This window comes from Gasterosteus aculeatus, chromosome 3 (assembly GCF_964276395.1).
Source record: "Gasterosteus aculeatus chromosome 3, fGasAcu3.hap1.1, whole genome shotgun sequence".
In the NCBI taxonomy this organism is placed as follows: Eukaryota; Metazoa; Chordata; class Actinopteri; order Perciformes; family Gasterosteidae; genus Gasterosteus; species Gasterosteus aculeatus.
Window position 1 is genome coordinate 14657931 of NC_135690.1, and position 19089 is coordinate 14677019.

The 19089-nt window shown below is 47.8% G+C and overlaps 1 protein-coding gene across 2 annotated transcripts; it reads right to left on the reverse strand.

The window, feature by feature from the left end:
* Positions 1-1544: 1544 nt before the first annotated feature.
* Positions 1545-17444, reverse strand: cables1 (Cdk5 and Abl enzyme substrate 1). Of its 2 annotated transcripts, XM_078099590.1 has the most exons (10): positions 16369-17444; positions 10867-10938; positions 10629-10721; positions 9803-9880; positions 6390-6498; positions 5774-5930; positions 5569-5672; positions 3585-3691; positions 3268-3475; positions 1545-3100 (listed from the first exon to the last, which is right to left on the reverse strand). In XM_078099590.1, the coding sequence occupies exons 1-10, from the start codon at positions 16959-16961 to the stop codon at positions 2960-2962; spliced, it is 1662 nt and encodes a 553-aa protein (XP_077955716.1). In that variant the 5' UTR covers positions 16962-17444; the 3' UTR covers positions 1545-2959. The 2 variants fall into 2 exon arrangements, with proteins under 2 accessions (XP_077955716.1, XP_077955717.1); XM_078099591.1 differs by lacking the exon at positions 9803-9880.
* Between the last annotated feature and the right edge of the window lie 1645 nt (positions 17445-19089).

Sequence of the window (19089 nt, forward strand, 5' to 3'; positions counted from 1 at the left end):
TGACCACCGGGTGGCGCCTGAATCCGCTCGTCTGCTCTACTTCATGCTCTCAGTGATCAGGGGTAGTTACGCCCCTTTGCTGCTGTGCTTTACTCAGTGAATTCCATTTCTGCGGGGGGGCAAATATTTCAAATACCGACCCTCCGCAGCCGATGAGCCGATGGATCTCCAGGTTTCTAAATCTGCACCAGAGCCCACGGGCACGTCACACCGTTCCTGGGAGGGCTGCAGGGGAGAACATACCTGTCCTGTAAGATCTGCAGACCTAGCCAGTCCTGTAAAGTGAGGATGATTCACAATGAAATAACTCTCACTGCATGAGGCCGACCCCACCCCCCCATGGGTGATCAATCCCTGCTAACGAGACCATCGGTCAATCTTGCGTTGAAGCCGTCATATCAAAATCTACAAATTCTGCTAAACTTTATCTTAAGTTTCTATTACATTTTCACTTTCAACAATCTGATCTGTGCGGGATTCTTTTCACGGATCCATCAATAAATAAGTGTAAGAAGCATTTAAACGCCCTGATTTGCGTCACTGGTTTTATGTTGCAGTGAGTTCAGCTGGCTCTGAAATGGACTCTTGGGGTGGAACAAAAGGGATTGTGTAGCATCGTCAAACACCGACAGGATCAGATGTTGCTGGTCCACCTGCAGTGGTTTCCACTCCTGAACATGGTTTTAACTGTAACCCGCTTACAGCTTAGAAACACGCCTGTACCATCTGCACATGTTATATCCGTGTGCGATTCCTACAGTGAAACCTTCAACGTGGAAGATATCAAATGGCTTCCTTGTTTACAAACTACAGTGAGTGGTGGAAAAGCTCCGAGTCACTGTAGCACGACAGGAAGAGGGCAACAAAACAAAAAAAACGCCGTTTCAGCCAAACGTTACTTTAGAGCGGGACGGGCAATAGACGCGAACCGTGCTACACATACTTTCACAATGGGGGTCACTTCTGGGTGAGCTGGGCTCAGGAAGGGGCCGTCAATAGGCCTCTTTATGAGTCCGTGGGGGGGGGGAATTAGGCCGTCAATGTAGGGGACTAAGCCACGTATGCCGCGTGTCCACACTCGACCCCGCTCGGTTTGTTTTGATGGTTTTTGGTGTGACTGTGGACCTTGTTTACGTTGGACGCGTGAGCGTTCCCACTCGATGGGGCGGGGGGGAAAACATCTGACCTTCCAATCCAGTTCCGGTCAAAAACCTCTGGCGGCCGCGCTCGATTCGCTGTGTTTTAGACAATGACTTCACATTGCGAGACGGCCGTTTGCTAAGCACGTCTCAGAGGAGCAGGGCGTGTTGTGCAAAGCGTGTTCTGACTGCGTGTTCAGTGGGGCCTTCTGGTGTCTCAACAGATGGATTTGTCTCTTTTGAAAGTGTTGTTTCAAAAGAGAAACTTAAATGTTCCAACATTTAAGTGTACACAATTGAACACACTAAACTCAAGGGGAATTGTAGAGGCTGCGCATTGAGGTTAGTTTCCGTCGACTCAGTGCACGATGCATTCGGGGGAAGCAAAAGCATGTCAGAGTCTTGTTTTGATTGAACAAGCGGAGCATTTTATTCACAAACAGACAGGTAAGAAGTGTCGCCCACGAGTCTTTAGTGTGCATCTTTCGGCGAAATCTTTGGGTTTACAAACAGAAATCAGATTTCTTTCATCTTAAATCAGCACAATTCTTGCTTTTTTCCAACAATTTGGTTTAATGTTGTGTTCATTTCACCTAAAATATCAATACTTAAGCAGCATTAAATACTTTTTCCCCCACTTCAATACTGTGTGACACAATTTCAAGATTCTAACACAAGGAAATCAACGTTGTGATACAAGCCAAACGAATGGAACAGTGTTATTGAAATTGGTCGCATTGGTTGACAATTTTTTTTCTCCCCAAAACAAATTAGCGTTTAAATCAAAAAATACTGATTCAAGGTACAATATATGCAAATGTTCAATTCATCATTGATCCCTGTCGGGATCTCGTTTAGCTTCGACTTCTCATTAGAGGTTAGGTCAGTGTCCCTGAACTGGACGTCCACATCCTCCAGGTGAAGGACATTTTCCCTTAACACTTAGAGCACCATGCTGACAGTCCTGATCACGGTTTAATGGCATTCTTGCACTCATAAAAACCCCTTAAACTACCTTCCCGACCCCGCTGTAGCGCCGTAAATGGGCTAGCAATACACTCTAACATAGAGCACAGGAACTTTGACATTGATAAAAGTGGGTCTGGTCTCTGTGAATCCATAGCAAGCATTTGACTGGTAGAAAATCAATGGAATACTTCAGTGAAAATAGGAAGTCCCATTTAGTCTGCAAGCACCCGTATGCAAACAATCCATACTTTTCATGCATGATCGCTGTGGCTAGAAAGTGTGAATATGCCACGTGAGGTCCATTCGAATGATTGTGATGCTTATGACCCAAGATTCTTTTTTTCAGGGTTAGCTTAATAAAACCCTGATAAAAATGTCCCCCTTATGTTTCACAATGATCAAAAAGTGCAATTTTAAGACAATGACTTGCGAGTAACTCTGAGGAAGTCTGACCAAAACAAAGCCACGGGCTGAGAGGCAACCGGTCATATCCGATTGTTATAAAAGACAGATTAATGAAAGGAGATGATAAAAAATGTTACAATCGTCAGTTGCTAAAACTGAGTGAAACCGAGAAAAAAAAAGCTCTCTTAATCAACAAGAGAGTTGTAAAATGTACAAAGTGAAGATGAAGACTTAAAAACATGCAAAGAACCCGTTTGCAGAGAGTTTCAATCCTTTTTTTTCTTTTTTTCTTCAGAAGTCTGTGTAGTGACGACGAATGTCGAAGTAATGAAGGCTTCAGACTCGCGGCTCCCTTTGGCTGATCTCCGGCTCGAGAGGCAGCCGGCGGTACCTTCTGTCCGTCAGGCGCAGAAGGAGAACCCCCCCCCCCCGATGGCTCACCGGTGCTAGGAGGTCTGCAGGAGGCGTCTGTAGTGGGGCATGATCTCGTGTTCCGGCAGGTGCAGGTTGAACTCCAGCGCCACCAGGACCGGGAACTCAAAGGCGATCAGCTCTCTGCGGTTCACCCTGAACCGCTCTTCCAGTTTCTGCCAGAACAATATTTAAAAAAAAAAACTTATAATATATACCAGATATGCACGATCCTGCGTTGTTTTCGTGAGGATTGGCATTCACGGTTTGGACGGGAGCAGATGCCTGATTGGATCTCTGACATACCTTCCGTTGATGCGTTTGACATTGTTTTTTTACTCACGTCGATCAGGAGCTTGGCCTCGCGCTTCTTCAGATCGCCGCCGATTTTGGCGGCCAGGAGGACACAGGCGCCGGCGCACAGCTTGCGATTCTGCTTGTTGAGTTTGCCTTGAAGCGCGAGCTTCTCAAAGTAGACGAAAGCCATGGCCACGGTCGGTTCCTCGTAGCTGCACTCGTCCTGGGCCAGCTTCTTTATCTCCCGTTTCAAGCTGCAGCGAAATGACGAGAAATGGATAAATCGATTTGCTGCCGCTGAAGAAAGGACACAGTTAGATCGTCCTTGCGTGACACATTCCGCGCGTTGTCTGTCTGCTGTACCTCCTGATCTTGCTCAGCGTGAGCCTTATGTGGGGGAATTTCTCCTTGAAGGTTTCGTTCATGTCCTTCTTGAGGTCAGAGGGTTTCACGTATTCAATGACCGTAGTCTGAAAAGGAAAACCAGAGACGGTGTCAAAGCAGCTTCCAGCGCTGGATCCTCACACACACACACACACACACACACACACACACACACACGTGTTGGATTCCGCGGCCTCTCGGCGTGGCTTCGCCCGCTGGGCCGGCGCTGCTCGTGTCAACTGGAAGGAGAAGCCCGGCTGTGTTCTCCAGCGTTTCTTATTGTCAACGAATCCCACGAAGAGAGCAGAATTAACAATGAATGGATTCCCACGAACACACAAACCTGGCTGTGTGCATCCACAGCTGATGTGTGTCATCCTTCGGGGCCACAGAGCGACATTGTTGTCCAAACTACGATTTAAAAACTCGAGTGCAATGAACATCCCGCCGTGGTTGGTGGAGTCACACACGGGTGTTATTGTGTATTTATAGCAGCGTAATGATGCGTCAATCATCATGGAAATATTCCTCCGAAAAATGTACTCCAGCGCCCCGTTTTAGCAAATGACTGAGCTTTTTTTTTTCTAGCTTGGAGCCCAGAGCCAGACGCCACGTGGATGTTAGAAAACATTGAGCACATAGTTGATTTAGTTCATTCGCAGGATTTGTTAAAGGATAAGAAATAAACCGGAGGACAAAACAACACGGTAAAAGGTGGACAAAGCTTTCGGTGGCTTCGTAGGGACTCGTCAGGCCTCCGTGTTTGTTTTAACACGCTTTGAGTAACAGGTGTGTGAGTCACATCAAGAGAACAAAGCACAGGACGTTTCCAGCACAAGGAACGCTCCTCTTTTTTAGTAACAACCTTCACCAACATTAGACATCTCGCAACAAAGTGGCAGTGCTGAAATGATTTAAATAACTACTCAAAATACTCTCTTGGTTCAACTTTGACCTACAAAACATTTGACCACCAACACGCAGCCAAGTGTTCTAAACCGATGCCTTTGGGTTCATTCATCCACCCTGATTATACACACATATTATATTAGAACCCATATTACACCCGTTACAACCCAAACGTACGTTTTTTGAGAGTACATTCAAATGTGGTAAATAAACTTTTCAAAAATAAACCTCACTTAGATACTTAGATAATACACGCCGAGCCGCCTGTGGAGTTACAAGAGATAATCCCCTACCGGGTTAAAGCAAGTAAGGAGACACATTTCAATGGTGCTAAAAATATCCCGATGACTCCGAAACGGCGTGCATTGTGCAGGCATCTGCTGGAGTGTGAATAACGGCGTTCATTACTGATCGTGAACCGTGAAGGAGAGCGAAGGCGCTTCTTCTCCCGGAGAAGGAGGACGTCTCTCGCACCGACTCACGTCCCCGCAGGAGAACACAAACCGACAGGTGGTGAAGCGACGGCCCCCTCCCCTCATGCAGAGTACAACGGCCACTGTGACCAAGTGTTTTTACGTGGTATTAAGTTGCCGCTTGTCATGTCTTCTAAATAAACTGTGTTCAATCGGCGAGAAACGAAAGGAGCAAAAAACACAAAAACACAAAAGCCCGTCCTTGACTTATTATTTCAGCGACGTCGTTCGTGGTCGTACGTGTGTGTGTGTGCGCGCTGCCAGCCTCCATGACAAAAACAGTCCCCGGCAAAGAATGACGTGGGAGTCTATTCAGGTTTTTTTTGTATAATTCCAGACCCGATAAAAGCGAGTAAGAAAGGGCTTAGAGCCGGGATGAAAACCACTACACGAAGCGTTGCAACACAATAGCTGCTGGCCGCCTGGTGACCTCGTTGAGCAAAACCTTCTGAAACCTTCCTATTTTAAAAAAAATGGCTGAGAGATTCTCAAAAATTGGTATCATTATCCTTATTTGTGTTGTTGGATGTGGTTGGGAAAAAAACAAAAAAACATTGGGAACAAACGTTGGTGATTCTCACCATGTACGAGGGGAAGATGAGGACTCGCTTGTGTTTCCCGCAGGGCCACTGCGGGTCGTCCAGCAGGTTGGGGTCATACTCACGGAAGTCCCCCGGGTCGTTCCCTGCCACGGACACAAAACAGACCGCACACCTTGAGCAGGAAGCCCACCCAGTTTTTCCCCCACTGCCCCCTTTTATTGGACCTCATAGCGCTCGACCTGACCGGTGTCCAAGCTGCTCTGGTTGCTGTTGGCTCGGCCCAAACTCAGGCTCCTGTGGCTGGCGTTGCGAGACTGGGAGAAGGACGCGGTGGAGTCGATGGTGTTTCTTCGGCCCCCCAGCGCGTTGGTGGGGTACAGGAACTGGGTGTAGGACACGGTCTGCAGACAGACACGGGAGGAGTTATAATCGCGGTTGGACCAAAACCAAGCAGGGCTCTCCGTTCGTCCGGCAGGTCGGACAGGTAGGATGTGTGGTTTTGGCGCGCTCGTCAAAGCAGGATGAGGCGAGGTGCCGGCGGCCTTCAGGGCGTGCCGCTGTCAAAACGCCTCCATGTATCAGCAGCAGTGAGTCAAATTCACACACCGGGGGGCCTGAAACCTGCGTTCCTGAATTTTTATGATGAGATTCGTATCGCCCGAGGTTTTGGAAGATTTATGGAGCAACAGAAAAGATTTTTCTGTCAACTGTTAACTTTAAAATGTCATTTTACACACAATTGAAAACGAATAAGTCTGTTCTGAATGTATTTAAAAAAACCTACACTGCATAGTCTTAAATCCATGCATTTAACGACTACTTCCACGTCTCCACACGGCGTATTTCTGCTGGCATCTCACCTTCCCGTCAGCTCCCAACTCCACTCCCTCGAGCCCGATGACCATCTCCTTGGCACTGACGCCTCCCGACGGGTGCCGCTGACGCCCTCCTCCCTCCAACTTGACATCCCTAACAAACACAAGACCTTTAGCGCCCTCAACGTACTCGCACACACCGTCCTGTGGCTTCCTGCCTTTCTTTCGCCTTGTTCAGGCCTGCCCCCCCCCCTCGCCCCCCCGCACAGAAAAAGGGCCTGTATCGACCTGCACTCTTCGGCTGGTCTAGTTTCTGTAATTGCCTTCATCTTAGGCGGGACACAGGAGGACGAGCTGAAATAAAGAGCCCCCGTGGGAGGAAGGACGGTGGGCGAGTACTTTGCTTCCTAGCAGGAAGTCTCTAGAGACTGAGATTCCACTCTGCTGTGTGCAGGAGGTCTAGTGTTCTTCTGAGGTTCCTCCTGGAGAGAGTGTCAGCGGAGGACACATGACTGCACACAATTTGTATTGGCAAATTATTTCTGTATTTAATGTCTGCTAAGCAGCCAGGGGCAAAAAAATGACAAGCTTTGGCTCATTAATTGGAGGATAAAACCGCAACATCAATCGTGGCAGCAAATAATAGTTATACTTATTAAAATAGAGGAGTAGTTCCTGTCAAATTTCTCCTCACTTAAAGATTTATGGGTGACTTCCATTAGAAGCTTAGTGTGTGTTTGTGTGTGTGTGCGCGTGCACTCACATACCAGCCGTCGACTTTATTCACACTCCAGCGTTCTAAATAACTAGAACCCAGGAGGTAACGGCGGGCTGAGGACTCAAGTTCTTTGCAGCAATTTCAAACGACAGGTTGTTGGAAATAAAAATGCTCAAAAACATTAAACATTATTTCCAAAATAAGACATTTAACGTGTTTAAATGCCTAAATGTCCACCTGTGTTTGTGCAATATCAACTGCGGCCTTGTTTTAGAACACAACATTTACCTCGTGGTTTAATCCCAGAGTGTCAGCTGCCTTGTTCTTGTGCTCCGCCGTTATCTCCCACAGCTCAGTCACGCTTTGCATTTTAAATGTTGCACCGATAAATAAGAGGGAGGACGCGGTCGGCCCCCGCGTGACCCTCCCAGTGTTTTGAGGGCACGTGGGACCGATCTTATATAATGCAAACTGTTATTCGGCACAACAAGCACACCGGGACACGTTGATAGATGCATCGTGGAAATGGAGGCAGGAAACAGTGGAGATTACATTAAAAAAAAAAGGGGGAAATATATGAGACGGAGAGCTTTGTTCTATAAAGCAACCCAGCAAAGGCATGTTTGAAGTCCGGTCTTCTGAGAGTAAAGAGGAATGAAAAGAAAAACAGAAGAAAAGCAGAGGTTGCTTTGTAACGTGCTCGCACATCTGTGTTAGTCGTGTTATAATCTGTGCAAAGTGCTCATCGTTCCCTGCCAAATGTTTTTTCCAAATCCTGCAACAAGCACACAAAATAAATCTGAACCCTGGCTGGCTACTTTACTGCCGTATACTTTACAGCTCATATAAACAGTTTAGAGTTGGTTGGATTGGCTGGTGATATTGTTTTTTCTGCAGTCTTGCCTGAGTTTTACCGATTACACCAGTTAAAAAAAAAAGACTTTATTAATCCCAGTGAGGAAGCTTCCTCTGCATTTAACCCATCCAACTCTTTACCCCAGAGGCCAACTGCGACTACGGTGCGATGCCAGGAGCTAACATGCATGTCGTATGGGGTCAGAAGCATGTGGGGAGACCCATGCAAACACAGGGAGAACATGCAGAGAAGAGCCACAGTTGACCCCTGCAGAACCGTCCATCACGTCTGATGAAAACAGGCCTTTTTTTTTTTTTTTACTTTCGCTCACAGGAATAGTTTGACATTTTGAGAAGAAAAAAAAGGCGCCTATTGGCTTTATCGTGGCCAGCTGGATGAGAAGATGAACGCTCTCACGTCAGCACGCTAAATAACGGGCGTCTGTTAGCTTAGCTCAGGAAGGCTCAGTAGGGTTCCTTTAAAACTACGGTAGTAAGAAAAAACCCATTATATAAATATATATCTCTGGTTAAAATAGAGAGCAAAAAGACTTCCTCTGTGCCGATACGATACCTGGTCTTTGTTAATCCAACACGTGTTTTATTAATAAACTGTATCCATGACAGACGGGATTGTTCTTGTATAATGCAGCAGGCTTGACTTAAACGCTGCACAAAATGTAACAAATAAAAAACACATTTAAATTGAGTTGACATTTATTAAGACAATGATAACGATACCTAATCCAGCTATTTGAGTCAACATTTCCCAAAGTGTCAAACGGTTCCTTTGTAATAAATAATTTAGTGTTGTAACTGTGGGAGAACGTTCTTCCTGTTTAGTCTTCACTCTTTGGGACCTTGCCAGGTTAGAAAGCATCATGTGGCAGTTTTGTTGGGAGCATGGCTGCTAATCACGAAGCACAAAGAGGGAGGGAAATAAGAAACTACGTGCAATCAACCTTTTGGAGTCAGGTCTTCTAAAAAAAGCTTGTTTTACAGTTGAAAAGTAAACTGGCAATTAGCAGCTATGACCATTCAAATTGAAGAGCCCCCTGGGGGTTCATTAACCTTTGACCTTCCACTGATTGCCTGGCTTTGGAAATTCCACGAAGGGATTGAGCCCTTTATGCTTCACCAACTCTGAAGCTTTTTTTTCCCTGTTCATTGTATTCTTCGGCACTTATCCGTCTCCTTTTCCATTTAACTTCCTCTGAAAAACCCGCCGTCTCACGTGACGTGGGGGGGGGGGGCGGGGGGCGCAGGCCGTACCAGAGCGACCCCACGTGAAAGCCAGGTGGGCGCCGCTTCCGTGGAATCGAGCGTCATCTACCGATAAGCTAGAGCCGTTTCCCTCCTCTGGAGTGGTAAACGTTTAAACGAGGAAAAAGGATTAAACGAAGATGGCGGGGCGACCGCGCGCGACACAAACGCCAGTCTGGTGGGCGATTAAAACCAGAGGACAAAACCTGAAAAAAAAGCATTAAAAGTCTGTCCAAGTCTAAGAACATCCCGGTCTTAAAAGGGGTAAAAACACCAGCGACAGTTGCAACAGACAGAAATGGGTGATCGGACAAAAAGAGAAGAGTGGCTAAACGCCACAGGAGCCATGATGGGGGGGGGGGGGGGGGGGGAAGCAATACAAGCAATAAGCAACAATTCATTTAAAAAAACAATCCTCTTATGCCCATTTCAGCCCCCCCGCGGCTTATTTATTCACCAAAACCTCGAATGGTAAAAATGCATCCACCAAAACCAGCCCGTAGCATTTATGCACCAGTCAAAGTAGAGTACATCCACAGGAAAAAGAGCGATGGGGAAACAGGGAAAGAGGGCGCGCAGGCTGGCGGAGGTTAATAGATTCAGCATGCTGTAGGATACATACCCTGCTTGGCTACAATCTCGATAGGGCAGGACAGAAAATACACTATAGAAGGATCTTCTGCCACTGATAAGGACTATCCTATAAAAACAGAAATGGCAAACAAGCTAATGAACATCTATCCGACAAGATGCACAGGTCAAAGTTGGAGAGAGTGTGCAGTAAAAACAGGATTGAAGAGAACGAGATGAAACCGTGTGAGAGGAGTGTGTGCAGTTATTTGTGGTTATGTGGTCAGGGGTTTGGGAACGACAATGATGCATTTTTGTTTTTAGGTAACTGGCACGTCAGATGTGGATAAGCATATAAGAGCTTCACCTGTAAAACTGTCCCAATTTAACAGAATAAACTCGTCAAGTTGCTGCACTGGTCGTCTAAACAAACCCGCTAACCGACAACTTGAAACCCTGAAAAACTAGAAAATTAAGATTTCAAATCCCACCAATGAGACTTTGATAAATGGCGCAGTGAACACTTCACTGTGCACATTCTGCACAGAGGTTAATACGTCCACATTAACGCCACTGGGCCACTTTTAAAAACATATAAACATCTCACCTTGGGACGTGAGCTGCATGCGGGCTTATGTGTGACACAAAGATATGTGATTATGGTGTGATTCCAAAATGATTTGACAGTGAATGGATTTGTCATCCGATTGTTCTCTGTGTGAAGCGGGACGGGTGCTCGGTCGGTTACGTGTCGTTAAACGAGTGCGAGCGGCATGCGGCGAATGGGCCGGGTCTGCTTGTAGCGGGACGACTGTGGCAGATTGACGTTATCCACGGAGGACGTCTACTGACTGACCGTCTACGGACTCGCGTCTCACCTTCCGTTGCGAATATCGTGTTGCCTCATGTTCTTTATGAAGTGGATCTTCTTGAAGCTCTTCGGTCGGGGGGAACCCGATAGGGTTCGGCATCTAAAATGTCAAACAGACATCAAATCAGTATCTCAAGGGACAAAGAACCCCCCCCCCCGGTGGGGGGACATTACGTCTCGGAATGGCACACGGCGCGGTTGGACAAGGGGGGGGGGGGGGGCGGTGGTCCGGGGCAGTTTGCTACCTGCGAAGAGGAGCGTTCTCCTCAATGTCCTCCAGCGTTTCAAGCGAAGAGCGCTGAGAGATGAGTCTCCGCCTGGGAAGACAAACAGAGACAGAGACGAACAGAAGTTAGGAGACATGAGGGGACGTCCTTTTACCAACTGTGCTTCTGCCAAACAGCTTCGTCAAAATAAGGATGTAATCCATCTTTTTTGTTTTTGGACAAATAGTAATGCTGCAAAATAATTTGATTGAAATTAAAGCCAATTCAACAGCAAAGCAACACCTGGAATGGTTTAGCTTTTAGAATGATCAGCAATGAGCATTCGTAGACATGGAATTATGAAAGAAATCTCCATTTACCTACTACGTGTAAATCAAGTGGGTCAATAGGTGGGTAAAACATCACGGTACAGTTACACATCTACTGGGAATCGTAATCCGGGACGTCTGTCACTTATTAATAAACCACGTGTTGGTATCTCACACACAAGTTTTGGGTACAATCATTTTTGGCAAAGTTAACAAAACTGTTATAAAAAAGTATGACAATACAACTTCAGTCACAAACCAATCTCATCCACTACTCAAATAGCATGAAAGGTTCAATACAAATCCCAGAAACTAAACACGACCGTAGTCAATGACGACTCGGCGCTGGAGGTCGAGCAATGGTGGCAAATCATCACCCGTCGGTCTGCCGTGTCTGGTCAATCATCACTCCTCAATCTGGCGTCGATGGCAGAGAACTTTCCGGGATCAGAGCGGCTAAAAGGATAACGAGCACTTTGTGTGGCACGTTTTTTTTTGTCCCAGATGGCCTTCGTTTTTACACACTGGTTGCGCGACTCAAGAGGCCAATTCTGCTGAACCCTTTTTCATACGACCGGCTGCCAGTTCAACAAACAAACCCGCATGCGATGGCAAAGCACGCCTGAGCTGATCCAAAATTAGCCTGTGATTGTACGTTCAGCGCCACAGTAAAAACCCAACACCATTAATCTGCTTTAAAAAGTGGTAATATTCAAAAGTAGTGGCTGTAAAACACATTAGTGGGGAAATAACAAAAATGTGACGCGTCCTCCCGAGGGGGCTTTCAATAACTCTGCAAGTGAGATTGCAAACAAACAAAACACAGTGCATTTCATGTTGGACGGCGCCGGCCGTGTTTACACTGGCGGATGGCGTCCAACCCTCCTCTTCACGGAGCGCCTCAGAACGGGCCGGCGGTGGAGCGTAAGGCACCGCGGCCCCGTTAATGAACGACAGGGCATGAGGTCGGACGAGCCAAAGGAGACTCCGTCCTCGAGCGGCTCCCCGCGTTAAAACCCGATTCGGGCCGAGCGCACGGTTGAGCGTCTGAGGAGACGAGGAAACCTACAAGAAGGCACTTTAATGAAGAGCGCAAAGAACGGTACTTTTGACAGCTGACGTGGTTGTTACGATGGGGAGTGGCCGCCGCCTGTTGGGCGAGTCATGTGATTCATAGTCAGGCTTACATCATCCATCTGATGGGCAAAGATCTGAGACGACTGAGAGGACTTTCTCACGGTGGTGCATCATTAAACTATTTAATATTGAAGGAAGATTTGGAAACATTTCTATGTTGTCGTGCCTCCGTGTTTTGATTCATTGTGAGCGGAAAGGGTAAATGATGATGTAAAAGTCAACAACTGTGCTCACTCAGTTTATACAGCAGGCCGCTGTTTAAAAATGGATATTCCCCGCAAGCACAGGAACCAAGGCATTAAACAACAAAAATAATAATAATAATGTGCATTTTCAGCTTTTTTGTAGCCTCCTAATATATGACTGCGCATGCACATTAAAATGAGTACGTTTGCTGTGATCATTCTACGTGTCCGTGCTATCTGAGGCAAATACCTCTTCGGTTGAGAGACAAACAAATCCACACTCTTTGGTCTGAGCAAAAAAAAGTGCGTGGTAAACCTCGGCCCGTTCCTATGAGGCTTCAGAGGTCCGACTGTGACAGATTAAGCGCGTGTCCGTTAGAGCTACTGTCTCGTTAGCACGATTCCCTAATCACCCTGGGCAGTGTTTCCTGGCACTGCTGCACTAGAGGGATATTTTACTGAAACTCCTGCACGTTGGAAGATGGATTTCATTAACTTTGATTGCGGATGCCTCGCATCTGTAAAGCTGTGGCTGGATTTCTTTTGGCGGGAAATGAGGAATGTTTGGCCGATTTTGTCGCGTCCATTTCCAGCAACCAACAACGCTCAGAACAGACCGAATCGTTGCAACACATCCTTCAGCTCTCCGTGTTACACAAAATGCACAATCCGTGCCAAGAAAGAAATAACCTCTTAATGTGTCCGTCTGTCTCCGGTCTTATTCCGCTCCAGAGACTCAGTGAATTGTTACTGATCCTTAAAACTCATTCACTAGCGGGGCCCAAAGGGAACGCTCCCCCCGTGCATGAAGGCACAGCTGAACTGGGAGGACTTTGCTCAGATCCAAGGACCTGCAGGTCGGCAGCACCAGCAGGACGCGTTTTAATGCAAAAGAGGGTTTTTCATCCCGGGGCCGCTGCAGATCCTGGAAACAATAACGCCGTGTGGGCCACTCATTCACCTCGGACAAGACTGGGACCGACGAGTCAGAGTCTGTATTCACCCGGTTTGACGTCCCGGCCAAAAGCTCTAAAAGAAACCGCAGTATGAATCCGCGGCACAACAAGCACACTCTGTTATATTATTTAAGCATGTTAGGGAAATGCAATCTGTGGATCATGAAAGATGCTCCGACTGCAAACACAATGCGATCCTCTCGCAATGAGTTTCCAAAAGGGCTACTGGTGATCCTGCCCAGCGGTGCCTTACAATGATGCTATAAAACTCAAGTGGACTATTTAGACGTGGTGATTACACAGTTTCACACGTACGTCCCGTTGGCAGCTCGCCATGGTCTTTGTTTTTGGTCCATTTTGCCAGGGAGTCGCAGAGTGGATGCAAATGGGATGTTTTTTCCCCACAAATACAGCCAAGGCAAATTGGAAATGGGATTATTCTGATTAGGGAGGGAGGGGGGTGTGGGGGGGCAGTTTAGCCTCTCTGATCCTCACACAAACAGGAGGAATCAGCAGATTTTAAAAACATGAATGGGCAGACGAATAAAAGAAACAAAGACAATTAGAAGCTGAGCGTTTTTACTACGTCTTATGGGTTCTTCACTCCAAACCACTTTGTTTGGACTGACAGTTCAGGTTGTCTGAAGCACCCTTACATAATCCGGCCAGTAAGCCAACGATGACCTAAGTGAACAACAATGAAGCCTCATAACCAGCGAGAATGCGACCCGATAACGCAAACCTCCACGGGGGCCGACTTAGTGACGCGTGCGCCTCGTTCTCCAGCCACGACTGCTTCACCTTTAGGCGGAGGAGGCCAGCTGGTAATAGGTATCCTATACTTAAAGGCGTGCCGCTTCATGGCGGATGAAGGCTGAGGAGTGGAAGGAAAGCCGAATGTAAAAATCATCCATAGCGTTCATGCGTTAGCTTCTGATGGGGATGTGGCGTGATAGCAGCTTTGGCCTTGGAAGGTCGGTTTTGGCAGCACATCAGAGGCTCCGCCACTTCCTGGATGGGAGCAGGACTGAAATGCTGAAAAGGGGGAGAGGAAGTGGAGGACGGAGAACACAGAGCGGCGCAGCCGGGCTGCTTCTCAGAGAAGTCTGGGCATCCTGCCTCTCGCGGGGACCTTTGGACGCGATTTTCCACCGGCTAACCACCCCGAAAAAAACAAACCCGGCACTGTGCGGAGCGCTCGGGCGGCCGGCGCTCCAATCGACGAGTTGCTCGCTTTCGCGGCGTTAACATTTCGTTTTGCGTGGACACCTTCCAAGCACATTCCAAAAGGCGGAGTACGGTCATGGTTTGGGGACTTCCCACCGTAATGCACGATGCAAGATGAGATGCAACAGGGCCCGGTGTTGGTACCAACCAAAGAGTCCCCAGCGCAAAGGAATATTAGAAGTACAGTTTAGCATTTTGCCGATTTTTGGAATGTGTGTGATTTAGGAAAAGTTATCGCTTGTGAGCTTTGTTTTTAAATTAAAAGATATTTTCATTTAACAGAGTACAGTCATTCTTGAAGTATCCTGCCAAAGCTGTGGCAGCAATGAGGCATTAAATGTATCTGATGGTGTAATTCTTTTTAATGCAATGTCTTTGAAAAAGCACATCTACACCAACGCAGCGACACTATCATAACATTTAAGACTCAAAAGGTCATTCTTGACCTTGAAAAGCGACCGAACCACAAGGTCCCTTTGGTATATTTTCTGGAGCTTTCGATGAAATCACATGATGTTACTCAGCTAGTGGACGTCCCTCAGCTGCTTGTGTCCAAAACCTGCGGTTTCCAACGTCAAGAATGAACCGTCGTTCTCGACCTTTGCGCCAACTGGAACACAAAGGGTCCTTAAATGCCAAGAAAAGTGGAAACGTCTTTAACTCCATGACAACGGGGCAAACATTGTACGGTGTTTCCGATGCTTTGTTTATTCCCAGCACCGCTTTCGTTTGGCAGCGCAATTTCCACGAGGTCAGGAAGGGGATCTGGATGCCTATTGCGTGTTTACCCGTGAAGCAGAGCTTCCTGAGAAGTCTGGCCGAGTCCACCGAGGAGAGGACTGGGGGGGGCCTCAGAATGAAAAGCAGCGGGGATTTGACAGAAGGATCTGACAGCCAGGGAACCATGGTTACGACTGTTACCGACAGCTGTCCTGTGGAGAGGTCAGACCCTCCAAACTCTCCTCGTGCCTTCCGGGGTGAAGGCAAAGTAGCCGGAGAAGACCAATAAAAGAGAGACGTCCCCTTTTTGTCAATGGGGTTGAACGGGCGTGTAGAGTTACAGGACGTTTGCACGGCGCTGAGGAGAAGGAGACGACAGGTGTGCGACGTTCTTTGAAAGTAGCGAGACATCATTGACACGGTGTGCTGCAGAGGTCTCTGTCCTCTCAGGGGAAACCAGGTCGATCACACTGCATCAATCATCCCCGTTCGGGACACACACACACACACACACACACACACACACAGACCTCATCCTTCGGCATGTGCATGGTCGGGTCCACGAGGACTGCAGAACTGGAGACACCTTTCCAAAACGGTATTCATTGAGGGCCGTGGTCAATGTGAGGAAACAAACACTTACTGTATTGGAAGTTCACCAACTAAAAGAGGACCTCTGGTAGTCTGCAGTGCTGCTGGTGAGTGCAAAGACACACGAACAAACTGCACTGGAGGGTTTGTCAGAGGCATCCTATTGTAGCTACACACCAAATGCTGTCATGTGAGTGACAGCGGACTGCTCTTATCTATGTGCTCCACCCGCCGGGGGCCACACGGTGAAGTTTCCTGTGATGTGAAAGCGAGGTTCAGTTTAACGGGCTGACGGTGCAGATCCTGCAGACGCGATCGCACCTTGATCGCCAGCCGTGCACTTTTTACGCCCCACGGCGTGTTCCCAAACCACGCAACGCGCGCGCGCGCGTTTACCTGGACCGCTGCAGCTCCATCGCAGAGTTGGCGATCAGAACTCCGTCCAGGCTGTAGGTCTGCGAGCTTTGCCTGGCGAAGGGCACGGGTAGGACGCCCTGCGTGTACGTCTGCAGCCTCCCTCGGGTCGACGCCGGCACCGCGGAAAACGGCGAGCCGAACGTCGCGGGCAAGAACGCGTCGCCCTCCGCGTCCGCGCCCGTCCCGAAGCCGGCCCGCCCGCCGGAGAGGAGAGCCTGGTTTGCAAAGGCGAGCGCCTGGGCGGCCGTGGTCGCCGCCGCCGCCGCATCCTCCTCCTCCTCCTCCTCCACCGCCTCCACCGCCGCCTCCGCCGCCGCGGCTCCGGCAGCCCCGCACGCTACCGAGCGCTCCGGAGACACCAGGCTGCGTCTGGTCCGAGCCTCCGGCGGCTCGTCCCCCTCCTGGTCGGGCCCGTCCGCCTCGTCCTGCACGGGTCGCCCGTCCAGGGAGATGTTGCTGAGAAAGGACAGCGCCGCTTGCCTCGTGCGCGGGTCGATGCGTTTCCGCGTGCGTTCGCTGCCGGGGTGCTTCATCGGCAGCGTGGACGCGCCGCTGCTCGTGGCGGCCGCCATGGTCCGCTCCCGGTGATCCGAGTCCCCGCCGCGGCAAACGGTCTCACCTCGCTGCCATCGATGCTGCGCGTGTGTTGTTTGTTGTTGTGTGTGTGTGTGTGTGTGTGTGTGTGTTTGTGTGTGCGTGTCGGTGAATGGTAGTGGCCTGTGTTTTAAGTACACGCGTCCAACTGGGTGAAAACAGGGAGGTCACGTGTGTGCAGTATTGTGGCAGCACACAGGGAACGCGGACCAATGGGCTGCCAGGAATTCATGTGTGTGTGTTTTTCTTTTTTTTTCTCTCTACCTTTTTCTTCCTGACTGCTGGAGCTCGCTCTCTCTGACAGCGAGGCCCAACGTTACATAAACCCAAAAAAAACAACAAAACCTGCACAACAACCTCCCGCCGCGAGCCACGTTTTCACTGCGCATCCCGTTTTGGACACATTCCTAAAGGACGCGTTTCACTCAGAGCCGCTCGGCTCGGTTTGTTTGGGAGAAAATAGATCCTTTTTTTTTTTTTTTTAATCGCACCAGTCAGCATTTCTGCAGCAATTGCGCCATCTGTCTTCGTGACGTGAATTGCGTGTGTTTAAAAAAAAAAAACTTTTTTCTTGTCTTCGTTCACCGCAGCCCCGTCGACTGCGCCATCTAGTGGTTGTTGCGTGTCGGCCACTGCAGCCTCTGCAGGAGCATCAGAGGAGGCCGTGTTGGGCGTCGGTCACTCTTTTTGCCTTGTGTTTTTTTTGCAATTTTGAGATAACATTGGGTAAAATTCTAATGGGGGGAATGCTACTTATTCCTCAAATTAATTACCACTCAGTTTGACAGAATGACCTTCTTGTTTGCGCTAGTCGGCAAATAAAGTGATGATACTTCCTGTCATGGTCAGATTAAACCCAGGGAAGGGAAATGTTGTGGTGTAAGCAGCGGATAGCACGTGTCAGCTCCTTCATTAAACCCAGAAAACAATCAGTGCTCCCATGCATAAATTCCAATTAGGTTTTTCTGCGTGTCAGCTTGAGTCAATTAAAAAATCTATTACACTCCCTGTCAGCAAAATAACTAAAAGTAATCATTACGACGACGAAAGGGGTTCTTGGGAATGATGAACAGTTTGATTTTAACATTGTTTTACGAAGATGTTCCTCTCCTTGTTTCAAACTCGTTTTTAACTCGTTTTTTTTTTTTACTTTAACTCCTGCTGCCAGGGGAAGATGTTTAAACCCAGTGGTCCACATGCACGTTCCTCCTGTTCAACATCAGATGCACATTTAATGAAAGCTCTTTATCCCTCATATTGAACACTCTGCTGAAGTTTTAGTCCCTCGAGTAATTCCAGGAGAAATGAGCTGTGATAAATGTCCTCATTTCATTTTGTTTCATTACATGGTTTGTATATTATAACAGCAGAAAGGACTGATGGTAATTTGAGCACAATAACTAAATATAGTTGAATTCACAACGTGACACAATCTTAAATGTTGTTTAAGACACAGACATGATAAAGGCAGACAGCTTGTAATATGGCTAAAGCCAAAAGAGCATTAAAACTATTACAGTTGGTCAAATGAGTGTTAATTAAGTACATATAAAGATCGTGTCGGTACACTGCAGCTTGTTTTGAGACTGCTGACAACACAGCAAACAACACAACACGTCTTTATCACTAGAGGTCCCTGTTGGACCTCAAATCAGCACCTTGCTGCATGTTTCTTCATATGTTTTCCCATATAACTGATGTGTATACAACCCAAAGTGGATGAGTAGCGTAATATCAGCGTATGTACCTTAAAATCCCCGGCCGTGTGTTTTACTGCTGATATGCAAGATATAAGGTTAGAGGCACTTATTATATGGTGTTAGTTACTTATCTTAAGTGGATGAATAATGCTTTTTATATTCATTTGACTTCACTTGTGCTCCCCGAAACGTTTTAAATATAGAGGGAAAATGTCCCGTCAACCAGAATGCTTTCCACACACAACAATCTACATTGAACATTTAGTCTGGAATAACAACGCTCTGCGCCTGCAGATCTAAAACCCGCAACAATGATGTGTAAGAACTGCAGGTTCTCTGGCCCCGGGTTAATCTGAGCGGCCCATCGCTCCCCGCAGCAAAGACTCCACTCGATGAGAAACTCGGA